Consider the following 22,444-nt stretch of genomic DNA (forward strand, 5'->3'; position numbering starts at 1 on the left):
TCTTTTGGGAATTTTAATCAAATTATCTGTCACTTTTAGATATAGGTTGAAATAGAGAGGGCACGACTAATCAAGAAACTTGCAAAGATTAAGGAAGAACATGGTCATATTGCTAAAGCTACTGATTTGATGAAAGAAATTGCTTCAAGGTCATATTGTTGAAGTTGCTGATTTGATGCAAGAAATTGCTTCAAGGTCATATTGCTGAAGTTGCTGATTTGATAAAGATTAAGGAAGAACAGGGTTATAATGTTTTTGTAATATTGAGATTATAATTTGAACCAAATCTTGTAATGTTTGAAGAATGTATTTTAATCTTTAATAGGGGTGTGATAAATAATTTAAGAAGTTGAGATGTAATAAATAAAAGTTTGGGTGCTAATAGCAACCATCTTTATATAATATACCAATTTAATGAATTTATATAATACGTCTTAGACACAACAATTAAGTCTTTTCCTTAACTCCCCCCCTCTCCCTCCCTCTCTCTCTGTCTCTGTAGTAGAAATAAGGGCTGAGAGTGAATAAGAATGCTAAGAGATTTTTTTTTATAAAAAAAATAAGAAAAAAAGATTATCCTTTCCTTTTGAGATCCATCAAATTTAATGTGGGTGTGATATAATAAAAAAAAGTTGGTGTGGCAATATAAGTTGTTTTTTTATGAATGTGATGGGCAATGCGACAATCATTCTAATAATCATTCCAATAGAAGCAACAGCCATTACAGCAGGCCCAGCCACAAATCTCACAAGCATCCCATATGCTGCTAGCCTATTTCCACAACCACTGATCCTTGGCAATTATATATCATTAGCTTTTACTCCAACACCCCAAGTCAAAATTCAGTTAACCAATGGCAATCATATATCATTAGCTTTTATGAGGTTCGTTGTTTTTTAGTGTCTTTAGATTGGTGATGGTATCAAGGACTCTATACTTCTATATAAACTATATAGTATTGTATGTGGTTGTTCTGCTTTTGATGAGTTCCTACTCAAATTTTTTTTTATTTTAATAGAGCGGTGTTGTAGGTTTGGCCATATTACTTGGTGACCTCACCTGTTGAAATAACCTTGAGTAGACCACTAATGAGAAGCTTAGGTCCACAATCATCGAGTCTTAAGTTAAGGCAATGGTCATTCAGTGCAGAGAAAATGGAAAACTATGTCTATTAATTCACATTCCCATGAAATTAAAGCCCCTAATTATCTACCAAAGTTAAAGGAAGAGTTAATCAACAACCATAAGATGTGGGAACTCCTGTGACAAGTTGATGGTTCCCAAAAACAAAATGACCCAAATTTACATTAACTGTTCAATCAGTCCAAAAAATTTCCATGGAAAAAACTCATATTCATATAATAGTAATAATAATAACCAAATGACCGAACATCGTTTATCCATGTTTACAATTTTAGACTTAGTCAATCGAACATCATTTACATTGGCAGATGCAGATCCCAAGAGAGTGTATGGTATGAACATGGTGGCATGTCAAAACATCCATGAATTCTATTGGCTTATCTCACTACGTCAAATTGCGTTTATTGCGACGTTAGAATTGCGCTAAAAACGACTGTTCAACACATGTAATAGGTTGGAGTGTCGTTTCAAGTAATAAGTAAAAGTTGGGGTGCCGATAGCCATTCTAAAAAATTTTCTCAGACAGAACAGCTTCTGCCATTGTCGAACTCTCTTCTCTCACTCTCACTCTCACTCTCTACTCGTCTCTATCTCTCCTCTCACTCTCTCTCACTCTCACTCTCACTCGACTGCTCTCTCAAATCCGTCGCTCTTCTCGATTCTCTCTCGGATCTCTCTTCTCGAATCTCTGTCTCTCTCTCGGATCTCTATTCTCAAATCAACCCTCTAAGTCTTGATTTAGCGTTTCTCTCTCTCTCTCTCTCTCTCTCTCTCTCTCTCTATATATATATATATATATATATATATATATATATATATATATATATATATATATATATCTCAGAATCGATCAGTTATTTTCATTTTGGAAAGTAAATCGATCGAATTTTTTTTGTGTGGAAAGACATTGATTGGAGTTTGATCGAAAGATCTTCGCTCGATCTCTCACTCACAGAATCTGTGATTATGAAGACGCAATCAAATTTTGATTTGCAAGGGATCGGCGTTTGATCGAAAGTTTTAGGGCTTTGTTTGATCTCCCTCCCTTTGCTTGGTTTGTGATCGAATCTTCAGGTATGTTCAAGTTTTTGATTGAATCTAAGATTTTCCTTAATTAATTTAGGGGTTTTCTTCATTGTTAAAGCAAGTTTTAGGGTTTTGTTTGATCCCTCATTCCTTAATCATTTTGAATTACCTTCTATCGCAGAGGAAATTGTATTTCAGCAACTAAGTTTCGATCTCTCTCAGATTTGACGTGAGTTTTTGCTAGGCTTTTTATCTAATCTTAAGGTATGTTAAGGCTTTTGATTGAAACTCAGATTGTTCACAATTATTTTAGGGTTTCAGATTCCAATTTTAATGTTATTTGTCAAAATGCTATATATTCTTGGATGGTAGTTGTTTAATTGATATAATTATAAAATCTTCATCTAATTTAGTTTTGTATGTTAGTTGTTTATGTCCATAGATTTATCTCCTAATAAAAAATGAAACTATTGGAGAAAAAAAATCTGAGTTGGTAGTCAGGATGACTACACCAACTTCTAATCGTATGTCGAATTTTGGGTGCAACTTCTAGTCATGATTGAGGACTATGTTAACTAGGTAAAATCCAGATTTTTGGACATTTTGATGTTCAAAGTCTTTATTTTGTTGGCAGGTTTGCGTGCTATAAAATCAGTTTTTTTGTACAAAAATGTCAGGATGTTAGGGGCTGTTTTAGTAATATCAAACATAATTTTGGGACTAATTAGTCAGTTTTTTCTGTTGAACCCAATAAAGAGTCTAAGGTGGTCCCAACCTACTTGCATCAAATCAACTCTATCATTGAATCTTTTAGTTCTGACTTGGATGAGTGCTAAAGACCTGATTGGGTCATTGTGGGACCAACTGATAAGGATTGGATAAGACTGATCTAATAAGGATCAGATGAGCTCAAATGTTTTCACTTGTTGACATCCTTATGTTTGCTAATTCATGGCTCACTTCCTAAAGGTTATTAATTGCCTTTTTCTCTACTTTGTACAAACAAAATTACTTCATTTAAAACCCTTCTCTTAAAATGTTGTCATTTAAACATGAGTCATAATAATCTGACAATCTTTTTCCAAACGCCCCCATCATAGAACCGTAGATCCTTTGCTTCAGGATACACAAGAAAAATATCTATGATTCTATAACTATCAAGTCAGGGAACTTATGGGGGGCGTCTGAAAAAAGAGCGTTAGATTACCATTAATCTTTAAACATTTCATTTCGTTATTTTCTACCTTCATAGTTTGTCAAAGTCATAGGGAAAGGGGTAGGCCCTAAAATATACCATACGTCTATGGAGGTAAATACAAAGACTCCTTAAAATCTAGAATTAATAACAGGGATCCCAGAGACATTTCCGTTGTAAGTAGGCCCATAAGAATCTTCCATATCAATTCAAAGGGTGTAAATCTTATGAGCAATTCAATTCAAGTGGAGACATGATAGTCATGTACAATCAGATCTTATACACTGTAGATAGGAACCAGTCTTAAATTATAGTGGAAGAAGAAATGTTTCAGCCTTTTATTGTCTTATAAGTTATAAGCCTAGGACAAGGCGAGCCAATTAGAACCAATTCTCACCTATGTCCTTAGCCAACTCAAAATGATAAACCAACTCAAGTTTGTCACATATGCGTAAGTCGTTTTTTTTGGCGTGGGTGCTAATTTTTTTGTTAAGGATAAACACGGTAGGAATGTGTGATGATGGGTCATCTTGAGTAATCAGGATAAGAATGAATAAGGTAAAGGCTTATAGGATTACATATTGGATCATTCCCATGAGAGTAACATTTCTTTAATTATCTTCTTTCATTTTCATTAAAAAGGATAGCTTCAACTCTTGGTATAATTTTGTGTGACAGAAGATTAATGATAATTGGAGTCATTCACGTGCAAAAGAAAGATCATTTGCATTCAACATTTTCGATTATTCTTGTCAAATATTTAGAATGATTTGAATTGCTAGCGTATGAGGATTTACCTAGTTTTATGTTATATCGAGTTAGTTATTGTGATTGGTTCAGGTTCATTTCCGTTGGGTTTGATTTTATGCAACATTTCTCGCTCAATATGATTATGACTATTTTCATAAAGTTGGGCTTAATTTAGTATGCTTTCTCTATCTTGATGTTGCCATTAAAGTTGGGCTTAACTTTCTGCACCATTTATATTTTATACGTTAGGTATAAGTTGGGTTCATATCATTTGTTTCCTTTACTTTTTGGAATATGCCCTTGTTAATTTCAATTTTTCATGACATGCTACCATGGAGAAGCGGGCTTGTTGGAGCTTTTGAACATTTAAAGAGATAGTTGTCGTGTGAAGGACTCCATAGGCTGCCTTTTAAATCAAATCAGTCCAAGAAAGGATTGGAATTTATCGTCATGAGATCTAGAATTGAAATTCCTTGGTGGTTTTACATACTAGTATGTACACACTATACCACCTGTCCCTTACTACAATAAGTAGAATATAACTGAGTAGGATGGGTACAGAATAGTCTGATTCCACACATCTTTTGCGATGGTTTTGTCTCTCGGTTCAAGGTTTCTATCAGTTTGATTTCAGGCTACCTACTTTAATCAATTCAAATAGAAGGGATCCAAAGCTGTCCTATCTATTCCCCTTCAGTTTCGGTTAAATGGTGGGTTACCTATTGACACCCCTAGTCCCTAGGAATCCAACAAGCTTTCTCGATAAACTATGGATTTTACATACATCGATACCAGATGCTAGAGATTATGAAGATTTATGTTTTGTTAAATGTTTTGATCGATTTATTTTATCCTCTTTACTATGTAAAATTATCGTGCCATATGCATTTTTAAAACATTTAACATATCAAATATGCCCTCAATAGGCATTATTGTGCTTGCATTTATTTAAATTGTTAGTTCTGTCTCTCAATTCCACACGTCTTTTGTGATGGTTCTGTCTCTCGGTTCAAGGTTCCTATCAGTTTGATTTCAGGCTACCTACTTTAATCAAATCAAATAGCAGGGAAAGCTGTGTTGCCAACCTTGTGTTTGTCAGACTTAGAGTTTTAAATTCATTTTGTTATTGCAGCTGTGTTGCCGACCTTGTGTTTGTCATTATCGATGTCCAACCATGGTTTTTAAATTCGGTATCGCGTGTCGTCTCGTTTAGCTCTGATACTGAGTTGTCTCGGACAAGTATTCAGATACGTTTGAGACGTCTCGTGAGATGACTCAAAAAATTGTACGTGAGACGTAAGACTCGGTCAAAAAATGACTTTGTGAGTTGGTCTCGTTCAGCTCTGATACCGAGTTAACTCAAGCGATACGTCTTGGTCTCGAACGAGTTTAAAAACCATGTGTCCAACCGAAAGAGCTGGGAATACCAATAAAAGCTTCCTATGCTGTTGAGGAGGTTAAAGAGGTGAGAAAATCAGTCCATTAAAATATGGGTAATTGTAAGATTGATCTTTTTAGTTGCCTCTGTCATTGAACTTGATGGTTATGAGCAGGTTCATCTAGGAGATACCCCTCACAACTTGACTGAAAGTGACTTTGAGACCTTAGCACACAAGACAGAAGGGCTTTGGTTCGGATATTTCTGTTTGTGTACGTGAATAGACTTTAATAGATTATTTTCATTCATTCACTTCAATGTTTTGGTGTTGTTGTACATCTTTTCTCGAGTGATGTTATTTGAGATTAGATTGGTATCACACTCCTTGGATCTTTGACAGGTAAAAGACGTTCTCTTCGAACTCGTTCACAAAACTCAAGATGCAATGTTTTTCATTAAGACATCTAATGACACGTGGGTGTCGTGTGGACCAAAGCAACTTGGGGCTGTTCAAATTACTATGCAAGATCTTGCAGCCAAAGGCCTTGCCTCAAAGGTATGAACAAATGGGATCAGATACTTTCTTGGGGAACATAGCCTCTGTTGGGTATTTGTTCTCTTTTATTTGTTTTTCCTGATATTTTGTGTTCTATTCACTTGCAGAAGCAATAAAGGTTGACATTGAATTTAGAAACCCACTACAGATCTCAATTTTGGTTTCTGATGTTTCTCTCATATGTCAGTTATTCACAAAAACTGAGGCAATGGAATCTGGTAAACAAGTAATTTCATTTGCATGGTTTGCATCTTTTTGTCCAATATTTAGAAATGAATTATACTTAACACTCCATTGTTACAACTCACAATGCGATAAGGGAAAATAAGCAGAGACAGCAAGCTGGATGACCAGTGGGAGTTGTAACATTTCTATTTGCTCTTAAACAATTGTTACCTAATGATAATTTGTATTTCATTATAAAATTGCACATTTCTGCCTTTGGCTTGGTCTTTGCTTGTCATGTTGGTGTCCCCACTTTCAATTTGCTCTTAAATTGATGGACACTGGTGTTTTGAAGCTCCAGAGAGAAAGTGAGAAGACTAGGAAGGAAAGGAGGAAGGAAAAGAAGAGGGAGAAAAAAGAGAAAAGACAAATTATCATTACTTTGTGAGAACGTAATAGAACAAATATTTATGGATAATAGAACCAATTTGAGCATAGAAAGGGGAGTCTGTGAACACTAGTTACACTATACCTTTCTTCACCAAACAATCTTCTGTGCTAATTTGAACACTCCTTACACTATTCAAGGAATTTAGAATAAATAGGACCAAGGCAGAGCATATGGAGTGTAGCTTTAGCATTGACATGCATTGAGAGGAAGGTCCAATGAAAATTGACGGGTATGCAATATTTTAAAGAGACCATTTCATTTTCTTGGTTCCATTATCCATAAGATGATGCGGTTTACATTGTTGGCACATGTTTCTTGCTAGCTCAACATTCAACTCAATAAAGCATGGGATTTTGGTTTCATAGAGCAAACAATTAGAAATTAGAATGGCTATACTTTCAAAGTTATTTATACTATAACTTGTTTGAAAAGGGGGACACAATTAATGCCATTTTACAAGCTAAAGCTGCAGCTAGTGAAATTGTTAATGCTCAAAAAGCGGCATATAGTCAGCCCTGTAACCTGGCACAAATACAAGCAAGGGAAGCTGGTATACAAGCTCTTTCAGGGCTGACTCGTGATCTGGCTAAAAAGGTGTAACCACTTAATTCTTATTCATGCATTAACTTCATTGTTTCTTTTTCTTCCCTTAATGGAGTCATACAATTGGGTAAGGGCTCCATGTCGGGTATGACTCAGCACTACCTGAATAGTGTATATTGAAACAATATTTAAAATCATGAAATTATTTTAACAAATTTTAAGAAAATGTTAAAAATAATATTATATTAACATTATAGGCTTCTCCCAATAATCTAAGATCTTGGTTTTTGCAAGTTGACACTGAAAGAATTGTTGTATTTCTTGTTCAGTTTTAAGCTAATGCCACTGGTACGAGAGCCGGAGTTTTACACAACACCTACCAAGTCTAGACAACACCGTTGTTTGATATGTCTTATGGTACACTTCTTAGATATAGAAAAATCTCATGAGAGTTGAACGACGAAACAGGACAACAACCATTTGATATGTTTATGTTTTCTTTCATATTACATGTGTTGGAGAATTGCTTCAACGAGAGACCAAACTGTTATATGGGCTAAGCCATTGAGTAACAGCTGTTACTTAAAGAGAGATACAGGGACTCAACCCCCTTTGTGCAGTTCTGATGATGATCCTGATGTATCTTGGAATTTACCCATGAAAGCATGCATCACATCATACTCAACAAGTAAGTGGTGTTATATATAAATATCTCAGATATTGGCCTTTAAGAATTTGTATTTATGATATGACATCAAAGGGTCTTAGAAATTAGAACTAAGGGGCGAATGACATGCCCAGAAGCCTTATCTCAACTATTTGGGGCAGGGCACATGAATTGGTTTCAACATTCACATTTTGTAGGGCTATACTTTCAACTTTCAAGGCATATGTTGATTTGTTATTTGTTTACTGCCAACCCAAATCTTTTGGATATGGCTTTGACAATATGATTTGTTATGTGTTTACTCAATCTCGGCGATGAAACTGAAACACATGAAGAATTTGAGTTTGAGCTAACTGAATTTCAATCCCATCAAAACCGTACCTAGATTTTTGCTTCAATCATGGCTCTTTTCAACTATATTATCGTCATAAAAAATTCAGTATAGTATCTTATCTTGAAATGTAATGCAGGACATCTGGCATTTTAGAGTGATTGGATACTGGAAACAAATGAAATCTGTCATACAGAAGAATTCTTTCAGAAATATCATGGATATGAACTCGAACCTTGGTGGATTTCCTGCTGCCCTTAAAGATAGAGATGTGTGGGTGATGAATGTTGCTCCAATCAACGAGTCTAGTAAACTAAAGATTATTAATGACAGAGGCTTAATTGGAACTGTTCATGACTGGTATGTCATTTTGATCTGACCAGTACATCCCTCTTTTCCAATTTGTGCCAATTCTTGATTTGACCTTTTATATGCATTGACCATTTGTGTTTTGAATCCTAGTATACAAAAATTACTTCTGTGGTACTAGTGGATGGTTAATTATTTGGTAGGCTGGTCTGAAATCCAGAATATTGAACCTTTGTCATACATTGAATACCATCCAGACTACTGGTGTCTCCATTAGAAAGCTCAATGCAGAAGCTTAGGATCTAAAATCAAAGTATTATCAATGCAGAAGCTTAGGATCTAAAAAGAAATGGAAGGTATGCATCTTCTCTTATTTGCTTCCATTATTGTGTAGTAGACATGTTTCACAGTGTCCTTTTGAGGTTGCTTTCTAATCTAATTGCCCTTTAAAATCAATTTTACAAATTAGATCAACCAACAACTTTGTTCACTTTTGCCTTGGCAAGTTTCAATTAATGTGTTACAAGTATTTGTGGGATAGTGTAGTTATTGATAACTTTCCTGCAAATAAGTTTTTTAATTACTTTGGGTTGAATCCTCAATTTATTTTATCTGAAGAAATACAAGAGCGTGCTGCTAGTTTCGGTTTTCCGACAATTGTGAATTTTCCTCTTAATGTTTAGTGGTTCATGTGTCTGAATTAGTGCATGATGACTTTGTTTCTTTCACATATTTGGAACTAAATCGAATTCGAGAACCAACTACAACTTGAACTGCTAGCCGGTCCTACTAATGAACCCTTATACACAATCATGTGCAAAGACACCAATAATAAAGTTAGAAATGAATTCTAGAAATCTAGGAGCAGACTTTCATCTAAATGAAATGAGCTTCTGAACCCCATCGAACAATAGTTCAATTTCTGTTAAGTTGTTGGTTGGTTGGTTTCGTGAAATCTTTTCAATGTGAGTCGATAGTCTTTCTACAATTCCCTTTATATTTTCCAATGTATTGTGCAAGATGGCTTCCATGATTGCTTTGGTTAGGCTACAAAATATTTAGAGTTCGATAACACTTTCAATGAAGAGCAGAAGAAGTTGGGGAAGTTTTTCAATGCTGTCTGCAAACTTAAGTTGAAGGAGTTTAGTGAAGCCGCTAAGCTGTGCTCAATGGTAATCTTGATTGCATTTCCATCTGATTGGTCCACGTCAAAGTTATTTTGTTTTAATAAATTTGTTTTCTTTACTACACTTGTTTCAAAAAAGGTATTGAAGCTTGAACGTAGCAATGTAAAAGCGTTTTTCCGGAGAGCCGAAGCATACATGGAGACACTTAATTTGGACTTGAAGAACACATTTGAGATTGATCCTAATAATGGATTCTCGATAATTTTAAATTGTAGACTAGAATTTGGATTGGTAGTTAGATTTGCATAATTGGTAGTTAGAAAATAGTTAGTGTTATGAAAGTTGAAGACGAGGGGCATTTGGGTCTTTTCATGTTGTTAGTTGGGGTCTAGGTCATCAATTTCAAAATATAGGGGTATCTCCAATATTCAGCAACATGTGAGGGAGGTCGGTGTAAAATAATTAAAAAAAAAAAATACCCTATAGCGACGGTCGGTGACTGTTGCTATATCCTCATTTTACTGTAGTAACAATCGTTTTTTCGGACTGTTTTAGGCTGTCGCAATTAAAAAACCACTCCTTTTAAAACGACTCTTTTGCCACTGTAGGGGCAGTTGTTTTTGGCGAATTATGATGTAGTGGAAGTGGAATGAAGAAAAAAGTAGACAAAGATTAAGGTTATGAGGAAGATGTTTCCCATAGAAGCAAAGGTGGATGGTAGGAGATGCCATTTTTTTGAGGATTTTCTATTTAGATGCGATCTTATGTATTCAGCACAATGTTAGATTAACATTTTAGCTTGTAATTAGGTAGGAGATGCCATTTTTCTCTCTTCTTCACTGTTACCTTTCTCTTATTTGAACTTGCCCATTTGGTTATAGGAGAAGCTTTTCTCTAGTAAAAATAGAACAGAGGCTGCACTGGGAAAAAGGGTAAAAATCAACTTGCTCCCAGAAATTGAGAAGATTCACAAGGTACTCAATGTTCTTGCCTCAAAAAATCTTTTCTTTTTACTGGGTTCTATTAATCTCTCATATGGGATGCTCCCTAGCATTCCTATTTATAGAAATTGAAGTGTTTATGACTGAATGTTGTTCTTGTTGCTTTCTTAGAGGAAGGAGAGGTTGTTGAAAAAGCAACATAGACAAGCCATCCTTCTTGATAGCTTTTTGGGTGCAGATGGGCTTGTCTCAGGATGCTCCCTGCGTGATAGGAAATTTGTCACCTCTACTTTTGGTAAAAACAATGAATTTGGAATTATTCAAATATTCTTAGCTGTCTGTTCTGCATGGGATCCCATCAAGTGCACTTTTTTTTTAATTAATTGCAGAATTTCCTACTTTTCCTATCATATATTTCATATGTGAGCCTGCATACCCATATAACTGATGGTTACTTTAAACAATATTGTAGATGATTACGACCGGTCAATAAACGAGGTTATAAAGATAGCAAAGTATGGATTATCTCAGCTTAAACACAACAAAAATAGTTGCTTTTAGTGACACATTTTTAACGGCAGCCAAAATAGGCGTCACTATAGAACACGGCTGCGCGTGAAACATAACGAAATTTTGCTACAAACCTCTCTCTCTCCTTGTATTAGCAGATTTTGTGAAAAAACACTCTTCCTATATCTCTCTCTCTTCTCTCTCTCTCTCTCTCTCTCTCTATATATATATATATATATATATAGGGGGCGGTTCAAGGGCCATATGTAAAAACATATGAAAAAACAATGCTTTTTCAAAATATGGGTTAGAGGTTTTGGATTGAGCTGATTTTTTGCAAGGATGGTCACTATGATGAGAAGATCATCCTCACAAAAAATCAGCTCAATCAGAAACTTCTAAATCCATCAAAAGTGATTTACAAATTATTGATAAAAATTGGCAAAAAATCGACGATCCACATTCTAAATCACTTTTAATGGGGTTAGAAGTTTCAGATTGGACTGATTTTTTTTCCGGATGATCTTCCCATTATAGAGATCATCCTCACAAAAAATCAGCTCAATCCGAAATTTCTAACCCATATTTTGAAAATTTATAAATGTTACATTGTTTTTACATATGTTTTCTCATATGTCCCTTGAACCTGATCCATATATATATATATAAAGTTCATCTCATCTCCTTTACATCTAGGGTTTTGATGTTAATGGAGAAAATATTTCCTTCTAATAGCTCTCTCTCTCTCTCTCTCTCTGTATCAAATTCGTCTCATCTCCTCTTCGCATTTTCTGAAGTTTTTAGAATCGAAATTGGAGATTTCGTAGCTCTTTGAGGGTTTGAGAATACAAATCGTAGAATGTGGTATGATTCTTATAATAAGACTTCTATCATTTCTTTCTCCCATCGAATTCAATGGATTTATGGTTTATGATTAATTTTTTGCACATTTCATAGCATTTTGGGGAGATTTTCATCAAAATCCCAACGTATGTATGGAATTTTCCTTATCTTTCCTTTGAAGTAGTGAGCGATTGTGATATAGTTTAAAGATGATTTTGTCTTTTGTACGTTAAATGAGGACTGTTTAACAAGATCATTGACTTTGAATCTGAATCATTGTAAAAAGAAAATTTATTTTGGTTAGTGAATTTGAAAGAAATCAGGATATTTTGTTCTTTGGCAATAACCATAACTCCAATCAAGATAATTGGCAAAGGCCTTCTCCTTACTAGTTTACTTTCTTCATATTTGTTATTTCTGATTTCTCACATCCTAAATTTGTTTGATAGGATCGAGTATGAATTTAATTTCTGGAACCCATCTTTGACTTAGTCTAGTATTCCTTACTAGTATATTACAAAGTGGCATGTTTGAATGATTTTCTTCACTAGTTTTCGAGATTGAATCTCAATTTGCATGTTTGGAACCAATTTTTCAATTTTGGAGCAAACAAGAAAATGTTATCCCTACTACTACTATACTTAAAGTCACTCTCATTCGAAGGATTTCTGTTTCTTTTTGAAATATCTTAGTTGGAATTGAGTACGAATTTGCAGGTTTGCAACCCATCTTTCAATTTTCCTATCCCTTTGTAGTGAAATAAGAGAACCATTGGCCTTACTAGTTTGCTTAAATTCTCTGCTGGTAAGGACTGCTGCATCTATTATTTCTGGTTTTCTTTTGTAATATTTTTGTTAGAATTAAGTTTGTAAATGTTTGGAAACCATGCTTACACTGAGTTCAACAATTTCTTGAATACTTCTTAGTTTCCTTTATGGGAATACATTAGTGTGTATTCACATTAGTTAATAAAACATTAAACATCTTTCTAATCTTTAATCCCAATTAAGGTGTGAGAGCCAATGACATAGAAGAACAGAGTGATGTGGCAGACATAGGTGGTTGTGTCGCATGAAACTCGACTCGGACACGACAATTTATTTATAGAAGATGCTGGAATGACACAAACGGAGACACGAGGGTGACACAAATGATGTGGTGGCACGCACATTACCGTCATGTCCGAGAAGAGTTTCATTTGAAACAACCACCTATGTCAGCCACATTACTCCGTTCTTCTATGTCAATGGCTCTCACACCGAACAACTCAAAAGAAATTAAGAAAAAAATATTTTGGATTTGAAAACTTAAAATTTGAATTTGTTTCATTTGGAAAACACATCATATAAATCCCATTATATAGACCAAAGATTTTTGTCCTTCAATAAAGTCCTAACAAGCATAGTGGCAAAAGAGAAAGAGATGGATTGGTCTGAGTTTAGTAAATAAACAGGACAAATCCATATCTTGTTTTGAGGAGTTCAAACTCTACAAGTCACTGTTTCAAGTTTTTAGTCTAAAATTTGAAGAAATGCTTCATGGGTTTTATTGAGTTTTAGTGGGTCTTTACGTTTCTTTATTAATTTAATTTTCCAATTCCTCTTGGTAGTTTAATTCTCAGGTGTTTTTGGTTTGAAACTTGATTGAGAAATCTTCTAAGGGTTTTCGAAGAGACCCATTATGAACTTAACCCTCAATATCCTCCTCACAGCATCATCAATGCTGCTCATGGGGATGACATTGTTCTTCACTAGGGAGGTCAGATCGTCAATCTACTCTTGAAATTTGAAGGGAACCATGATCTGTAACACAACACAAAAATTAGTTTTAAAAGAAATTCATCATCTTTGGTAAGAGATCAAAATGGAATTTTGGTATAATAAAAAGATCAATGATATCTTAAGCAGGGATGAATCAGATGTTCACAGTTACAAAAAGTAAACCTCCAAATCAATGGAGTGCATAGCAATAAAGGGTATGTCATAACTTTTCTGCCCAAACACATCTTTGGGTAATATTTTGTGTGTGTGTGCGTGTGTAAGCTAGACTTGAACCCATGACACAAAAATGCATTGTAGTATGTCAACCAAACAAAGCCATGGGTCCAAAGCCTTACCTGTGGGAGCAAATCAGACCATTAACGAAGTAAGATGATAGTAAGCCTCCCCATATTGAGATGCATTGGATTAAGTTGGTTTTGGGATGATGTAATGCTTCTGTAAGCATTTTGGATATGATTGTGCTAGGCTAGGGTGTGATCTTAGTGAGAACTTGCCCTATCAGTTTGAACATGATGTATACACATGTAGTAAGTAGTAAGTTGTTCCCAGATAGAGATGTGCATTGGATTAAATTGGTTTTGGGATGATATGTAACGGGTTTGTCAGCATTTTGGGGATAATGTTGTTAGGTTGGGTGACTCAGTGACAACTTTCCATGTCAGTTTGAACATGGAGGGCACTCAGGTTTTGTGGGGTCTGACTTTGAAGCGACCAGGCCGCTTCAAAGAGAGGGTTCTACTGAACTTTTGAATCGAGGGATGGGCGCTTCAAAGTTTTTTCCGATTTTGTGTGTCGGCTCTATAATTAGATGTTCACATGTTTGATGTTTCCCACTTGAGGTATACATGTGATCCATATCATAAAGGACTCAACAGACAACAAATACAAATTAACTTTTTATATCAGAGTATACTATAAAATCATTTTCATAAACATATTAGGATACATAAACATTTTCATTAATAGGATACATATTAGATCAGAGTATACTAAAAAATCATATCAGGATTGATATGGACCCATTTCAATATCTAATAGAATCCAGTGGACCAAATACCCCAATCCATATCCAAACCCAATGTTGATTGATCCGATCCATGACAACCCCAAAACACCTTTAACCTTTCATAAAATTGGTTACAAGGATTTAAACATGGCAGATGAACAAACTCTTATACAATAGTTTAGTAACCCATTAGCTGAAACACAACAATGTGCAGGCCAACATGATCTCTACACCTGGTTCTCACCATCAAGTCATTTTGTGGAAACTGCTCTTACGTGTGCCACCTGTGATGTAGTTAATTCTTATGTTTATCATGATCAACATGAGCTGAATGGTAATTCTTCTTTTTTCTTTAATTATTTAATTATATTTATTAATCTGATTTATCCTTTTATGTTATATCTTTCAACCTAGCTTATGAACCGGTCTTTTGTTTTTGATGTAACATAACGAAGGTGCTTTGGCTATGTGGAACATATTGTTGAAGGGAAGGGAGAAGGGGAGGGATGAGTTTTGAGTATTTTGGAAGATTCTAGAGCTGTTAGTTGCTCCAAACAGAAATATTCTTTTTTTATATGAATTTAAGTTGTATCATTTGTAACAAGATGGGAGAATTGTCTCATACATGATAGGAAAAAAGAAAACAGTCAGTAAAATCTTTCTTAATGCCATCAAACCCAAAATAGCATTAAAAATAACAATAGATGCTAAATAGAGAACTTGGTAGGTTGAGTTGATTAACTACTTAGAAAGCAATATATTACCAGGACAACCCAAGACTTTTTTATGGGGGGAAAAGGTAGCAAAAGGGCTTCAACAAACAAATGTCTAATGTGGGTTGAGTTAAAAAATAAAAGAATATGCCTGAATATATAGTATTGGAGCTACTTCTACATAGAGATATTCAATAGAAATTGGATCATTACCTTAACCTTATTATAGGGAATGGATGGGTATCATGTTACTCTGTACTCCACTGACATCAGATATGTCAATGAAATGGAAGTAGCATATGAATCTTCAAGCCATTTAGCAAAACTTACAAGCAAAACGTCACAACTTTAGAGAGAACATCAGAAAAGTAGACCTTGAGCTGCCCAACCAACAGTAATTTTGATCGTGGAAGAATAATCACAAAAGTAGATCCTCAGCATCCCTAAGAACAGAATGTACGATTGTGGAAGACTTGGACTAAGCTTCAAATGAAGACGAAGACGATTTGGAATGCTGCCACCAAAGATTTACTATATGATGGACGGTTGTGATCAACATTTACTACATTCTAACCAAGGAGACAATTACTTCAATACAACTAGCAAAAAAAACATGAAACAACACCACCAACACAGGTAAAGATCAACTAAATAACTTCAATAGAACTTCTACATTTACTTTATTTGATGTAAACTTCTACCATACCACACAGCACATACCACATATGTATATTAGATTAAGAGGCAATGCCCAAATAATGCAAAATGAAAGAACCCAACAATGCATGCCAATTAGATCTGGAAAGGAGTAATTGGTGAATAGTGATCTTAGCAGTGAGTTGGCTGATGAGCAAAAGTTTTAAACCTCATGTGCTTCCATATCCTTGATAAAATGTTGGGTCTAGGAAGCTGTCTTGATCATCATAGATGCTTGTGTCTCTTGATGTTTTTTATGACCAATGTTGTTACTTTGAAAAAGGGTACCGAATCTCTTTTGCTTCACTTGCTTAATCGTCTTAGACTTGTCTACTGCTATTAGCAGCCAGAGTTAGTTAGTCCATACTTGTTATGAGCTCTCAATGTGAACACATGGCATAGCTTTTAATCACCAATGTATTCATTAGTGCTCTAATAAGTCAACTTAAGACCGTTTAGATGGCAGGAAGTTTCCAATCCATGGTACCCTTTTGTCGCAGAATGATGTTTTGTGTTTAGCACAAAACTGATAAGTGTGAAATCTTGTCTTTGAGGTGCCTTTTTATCCTCTAATTATCCATTCACACTCTTATCTGTCATGGACTAATTGTGAAACAAAACCAGCACTGACAAGGTTGTTTATTTGTGCCACACACCCACCATTTTACTATCTTAGTAACGCGTCGTACAGATTATAAATCAAAATTGCTTGAAATGTACTAAACTTACCCTGTATGTGCTGGGTTCAGCCATTTATTCCATACTTTTGTTTTATGGTTTAATTTTTTTTTTTTCCTTGGTATATCTATAGTGATCGTTTATAGCTACATCTGCTCAAAGACGTGATTGGAGGCGTAGAGTCCTTGGAATTTGATTTGGGCACAATCAAAGTTTCTACGAACAACTTTATCGAAGAAAATAAACTTGGTGAAGGTGGATTTGGTGCAGTATATAAGGTAAATAATAATTATATATTTTGACTCAAAACTATTATTTATTTATTTTAAGGATAATTGATTTAATTTCCAATATATTGAGTTTGGTTTTTCTTACTACTGATGACTGTGAAGTGAGGATGGATTTGGTTGAGCAATATATATTTTTTTCTTCGGTCTCTTAGTCAATTGTTATTAACCTTGTGTAGGGTAAGCTTGTAGATGGGCAAGAAATAGCAGTGAAGAGGCTCTTTAAGAATTCAGGACAAGGTTCACAAGAATTTCAAGAATGTAGTGATGTTGCTGCTTAAGCTTCAACATCAAAATCTTGTTAGGCTTTTGGGTTTCTCGCTGGAAGGAGAAGAAAGTTTACTCATCTATGAATATGTTCCTAACAGAAGTCTCAACAAATACATTTTTGGTGTGGCCTATTATACATTCTTTGATCTAATTGAGCAGAAGATTTACTTATCGATACATGTTATTTGTCCAAGTATTTGAACACTATAATAGTAGTTTAATTCTTACTCTCTTATATAATCCTTTGTTTTTGTATAAAATGTTATATAGATCCAAACAAAAGAGAAAATTTGAATTGGGAAATGCGTTACAAAATCATAGGAGGGAGTCATAGGTGCAGTAAAAAACTAATTAGCGGCGGCCACACTACCGTCACTATAGACCTCATTTATATCTATAGCGACGGTAATACAATTAGCAGTGGTTTTTGACCGCCACTATAGGGCTCCATATGGCTGTTACACTTAGCCATCACTATTGATATAGCGGTGGTATTTTTGGTATTTGCAGCGGTTTTTGACCCCCGCTAAAAACCTAAAATTTTGTAGTGGAGTTTGATCATATATCTCAATCATCTCAGATTTCATATTATATCATCTTGGAAGAATTGTCATTTAACTTTGACAACACTAAAATGTTCCAATTGTTGAGGTTTGTGGCATTTTTGTTTGTATATTAGGCAAAGACAATCTTCGCCAGAACCCATTGTCAGAAGAGAAGTAAATGTGAAAACTGAGGTATCTCAACATTTCTCTTATGATGTGCCATCTCCAAAGTCAGCTGATAATGAAGAAACTGACGAAGGGCATAAACTTGAATCTCTAGACCGTAGGTATGTTTTTCCTCCCATTCATTTTTGTCTCTTAAATTTCTTAGCTGTTATATGCCACAGTAATCTTCGTGCTCATTGTTTTAATCTTATTAAGGATTTCTTTTCTTCGTTTAGTATCAATATTGGTATTGGTATTTGTGTTGGTGTTGATGCTTAATATCATTGAGTCATTTGGTACTTTTGCACCTTCACAGCATTGTTGGTGTTGCTATTGATGCTTCATTAGTGAGCCATTTGGTGCACTTGCACCTTTGGTATGTATTGTTGATGCTTGCTTAATGAGATATTTGGAATGTATTGTTGGTGGTTAGAACACATTTGGGTACAACTCAAACATGTATATTTAGGTCAAATAGGTACATTTAGTTATGTACCAAATGGTGTTGCTCAAACAGCTACACAATCACAGTAGCGTTAGTGTTGGTGTTTCATTCAATTTTGGTTTTTTATTTTATTTTATTTATTTCTAAGAGAATATGGATGATTTGCAGCAGGTTTTAATTGGGGTTGTAGATGTTGTAGTTGGTACAAGATTGTTAACTTGCTTATAACTTACAAGTAACCTACAGGTATGCTCAGTGTGTATAGTTAGCTTGTTTCTAACTACATGTAATGTGCAGGTTTCAGAGATCAAACTACAATTCATCAAAATATCTCTGTATGAAGTCAGAAAGAGTGGGTCAGAAGGAACCGTATTGGTTCCACTATTAATTGTATATTAGCTTTTCTATAACGAAGCAAATAGGTGGGAGCTGCATTCATATAAACATTGATTATATAGGTGTTTAGCTTATTTTCCATAAAAAGTGAGTCTAGAGCACGGAGATGGGAGAAAGTCGTTCTTACGTAAGTGAAGTGGTTGACATCTCGATGTTGAGCTTCATCCGCTTGGATCACAATCAGAACATCCTTCAGATTGGCATCCTTGGGCAGCCTCCAATAGTTTATGACAATAGCAGGAGTTGGAACATTTTCTATCGCACCACTTTCAATATCCTCCAAGTACTCTGTATATGAATGTATTGCCTCCTCCTCCAAATACCCAACAACTCTATGAGCCAGCTTAGGGGAAAGCATATAGAGCACAAAAAAGGCATTGAAGAAGGCTCTCTAAATTGTTACATTTTTTTTCAATTTATAAATTCAGAATTTATTTTTTTTATTTATTTTTTTTTAATATTATAAATCAAGAAAAACGATTGTTTAAGACAGTCATTTTGACCGTCATTTTTTCCAACTGTTTTGGTTTGTTGCAATTAAAAAATCACTCCTTTTAAAATGACTCTTTTTGCGACTACAGGAGTAGTCGTTTTTGGCACATTATGACATAGTGACTCTAATATACTTCATGTATAAGTAACCCAATGGTTTATCCCAAATATCATTTACTATTTTTTTTTTTTGTGGGACAAAACCATTTTAAATAATAAAGAATATAGCGACTCAATTATTTCCTTTTCCAATTATTTAGATTTTCCAGGGATAGATTTTTTTGAAGATCCAATAGTGATACATCACCCTCATCGATCTCAATCTTACCTAAATCAGCTTCATAGATTTCTTCATCGATTTCTTCATTTCTCTCTTTGAGTTTAGGATCATGAACTTTGATCACATTTGCTTTATTTTCCTAATCCGAGCATTCCGATTTATTGGCAAGTTTTGTTGTCTGAGCTATTAATACCATAGATCATGTAATTGCCCATGATCTTCACTTTCATTTATAACATGATCACGAACAATGAGAAAATATGCTCGAGAGTGGTGCGTTCGACATAATTCTGATAACATCTTTTTTTAGCTCCTTTGAAAATCTCTCTGTCAAGTCTATCTCCTCTCAATGTGATTTGTTGATTTGTATTGCTTGAACCTAGGATCTAATACCAAAATTGATGCATGACAATGAGGAAATGAGAGAAATTTTAAAATTAGATAATTTGGATTAGAATTTTTGATAAAGATTAAGGATTTAAAATTAAGTTTACGATTTGAGTTAGTATAACGTAAACCTAAAGGCAAAATAAAAATTTTATTGGTATTATTATAGGATAGAGAAAAGGGTTAAAGAATATAAAAAAGAGTAAGGGTTAAGGTTTGTAGGTGGTTTCAAGAATAAACAATAATGAATCAAGAATCCATAATCAAGAATTAAAAAAATCAAGCAAATGGGATTCTTGATAGATTCAAGAATTTAAGAAATATATAGAACTCACTTTACTCCATGAAAGAAATTCATTGTTTATTCATCTTTAAAAAAAAATCCTAATACAATTTATATAAAATAAAATAAATATAAGAATTCTAATTAAACTAAAATATTAAATAAATAATCTAATTTCATAATTTTCTTTCTCCTAATTTCCCAACCTTAGTAAATTTAATAAAAGACAAACTAAAGTTACTAAATTTCCCCTAAATATTAAGATAAGATCATAGACCAATAAAATATGAAAATAAGACAAAAAAATATATAAATAAAATCCTAAAATAGAAGTCTAATTAGAACTTAAAATATACTCTTTAAGTTTTGATGTCCCCATCTGATATCTAGAATAATGCCATCAATAATTTACAATACCTTTAAATATCTAAAAAACATGAGTTAATGAATTTCAACGATCAAACTTAGGATTACTAATATATCTACTAAGTTTTCCAACTGCATATGCAATATCAAGTCTAGTATAATGAATTGCATACATTAAACTACCAATAACTTTTGCATATTCTAATTGTAATACATTTCTTTCATCATTTTTACTTAATTATACATTAACAAGAAAAGATATATCCGTTGGGTTTCTATCAAAATTTCTTTAATATCTTTTCAACATAATGTAATTGAGATAAAATGAATTCATTATATGTTCTTATAACTTTAGTGCCTTAAATTACATATGTTTAACCTATGTCTTTCATGTTAGAAGAAGAACTTGAGATTTTTAGATTTCTAAAAATGTTCCAAAAGAAAAAAAAAATCATCTAAAATAATTGGTTTTGTACTATGTCTAGTCTTCGAGGGGGGTGAATAGGACTAAATAATTTTTTTTTTTTAATATTGTAATTAGTCTAGGTAAGTTAAGGATGAGATTCTAATCATCTTTACGAATCGTAAAGATGAGACACGAGGGTACCTAAATTAGGTTCTTGGTATTCATTAAACAAAAAACTCCTTTAAAAGGTTTTGAAAAAAAAAAAAAAAATGCTTGCAAGGACACAGGCAATACATGGATCTTCCAATTTCTGTTCATGAGCTTCTTGATATCCTTGAGCTTCCCTACTTTCAGCTTATATTGTAATGTCTTGGATATCCCATACGTATCTTGAAAAATAGTTAATCTGGTTTTCTCGAGTTTTCAGCACTAAACACTTTTGTTTCTCTTATTGTAGATGACCAATCATCAGAGGCGACAGTCTCAGACATCAAAAATGAGAGACTCTGAAGAGAGGAAGAAGAAACGATATACATCGGCGATGATGATATTGACAACATACCAACTCAAGAAGTGATCTTGGTAAGTAGTTGTGAATAAGGATGGGAACCATCGATATGCATTTTACTATTCTAATGCCTTAGCTAACATTTTATTTCTAGGACTCTCTCTAAGACCTGGGCATTTTCTCGAAAAAAAGGGAAGAAGAAAACACTCAAATAGGTGATTTAGAACTCGAGTTCCCAAGGCTTTCCGACCGTATACACACTCTCATGATTTGGATCCTTGAAAGTTGAAGGAAATTATGGAATCGTAAGGTCAAACATGGTCAAGGGGCTATATAATCACTATCAAAATAGAAGCGATATCTCAAGTATTCAACAAACTTTGGAGTGGTATATCTAAATCATTCAATAAATTAATTTCTGAGAATGATTGGGACACGGAGTGATGGAGCCCTGATTTAGATCTTGTTTGTGTGTTCAAAACTTGGTGGCCTCTTGACTTATCTTGTTGCACATTTTTTAAGAACCTGAACCAATACTCAAAAAGGCTTAGTCCTGTTTGAATGTATCAAATTTAAGCCCATAATCAATTAGACAAGTAACAAACCACCACGCTTTGCAGCCGACATCCACAATGTCTTTCACTCTAGGTGGGGGCACTTCTCAAGACTTTTCTCAGCCCAAGGCATTTCTCAGGGCTTTTCAGGGTTCTTCACACTCGTAGCCCTAGGCACTGAGAAAAGTGGAAAATGAATAATTAATTACAATGGAAACTGCATTTTCCATATATTTTTCATACCAAATCAA

General features: G+C 34.2%; 1 protein-coding gene across 32 annotated transcripts; it reads left to right on the forward strand.

Annotated features, from left to right (window-relative positions):
- Positions 1-1,952: 1,952 nt before the first annotated feature.
- Positions 1,953-22,137, forward strand: LOC147388160 (putative methyltransferase PMT9). 32 transcript variants are annotated; one of them, XM_086420153.1, is made up of 17 exons: positions 1,953-2,217; positions 2,351-2,433; positions 5,247-5,579; positions 5,668-5,764; positions 5,893-6,048; positions 6,156-6,266; positions 7,537-7,895; positions 8,345-8,565; positions 8,772-8,870; positions 9,535-9,686; positions 10,250-10,351; positions 10,523-10,615; positions 10,754-10,877; positions 14,937-15,056; positions 16,943-17,087; positions 17,276-18,198; positions 18,819-19,360. In XM_086420153.1, the coding sequence occupies exons 11-15, from the start codon at positions 10,322-10,324 to the stop codon at positions 16,975-16,977; spliced, it is 402 nt and encodes a 133-aa protein (XP_086276279.1). In that variant the 5' UTR covers positions 1,953-2,217; positions 2,351-2,433; positions 5,247-5,579; positions 5,668-5,764; positions 5,893-6,048; positions 6,156-6,266; positions 7,537-7,895; positions 8,345-8,565; positions 8,772-8,870; positions 9,535-9,686; positions 10,250-10,321; the 3' UTR covers positions 16,978-17,087; positions 17,276-18,198; positions 18,819-19,360. The 32 variants fall into 32 exon arrangements, 27 of the variants coding, with proteins under 27 accessions (XP_086276279.1, XP_086276280.1, XP_086276281.1 ...); XM_086420154.1 differs by lacking the exon at positions 9,535-9,686; XM_086420155.1 differs by lacking the exon at positions 8,772-8,870.
- The last annotated feature ends 307 nt before the right edge of the window (positions 22,138-22,444 follow it).

The sequence above is a fragment of the Akebia trifoliata genome, chromosome 13, assembly GCF_017979445.1.
Source record: "Akebia trifoliata isolate Shusen 1 chromosome 13, ASM1797944v1, whole genome shotgun sequence".
Lineage (NCBI taxonomy): Eukaryota > Viridiplantae > Streptophyta > Magnoliopsida > Ranunculales > Lardizabalaceae > Akebia > Akebia trifoliata.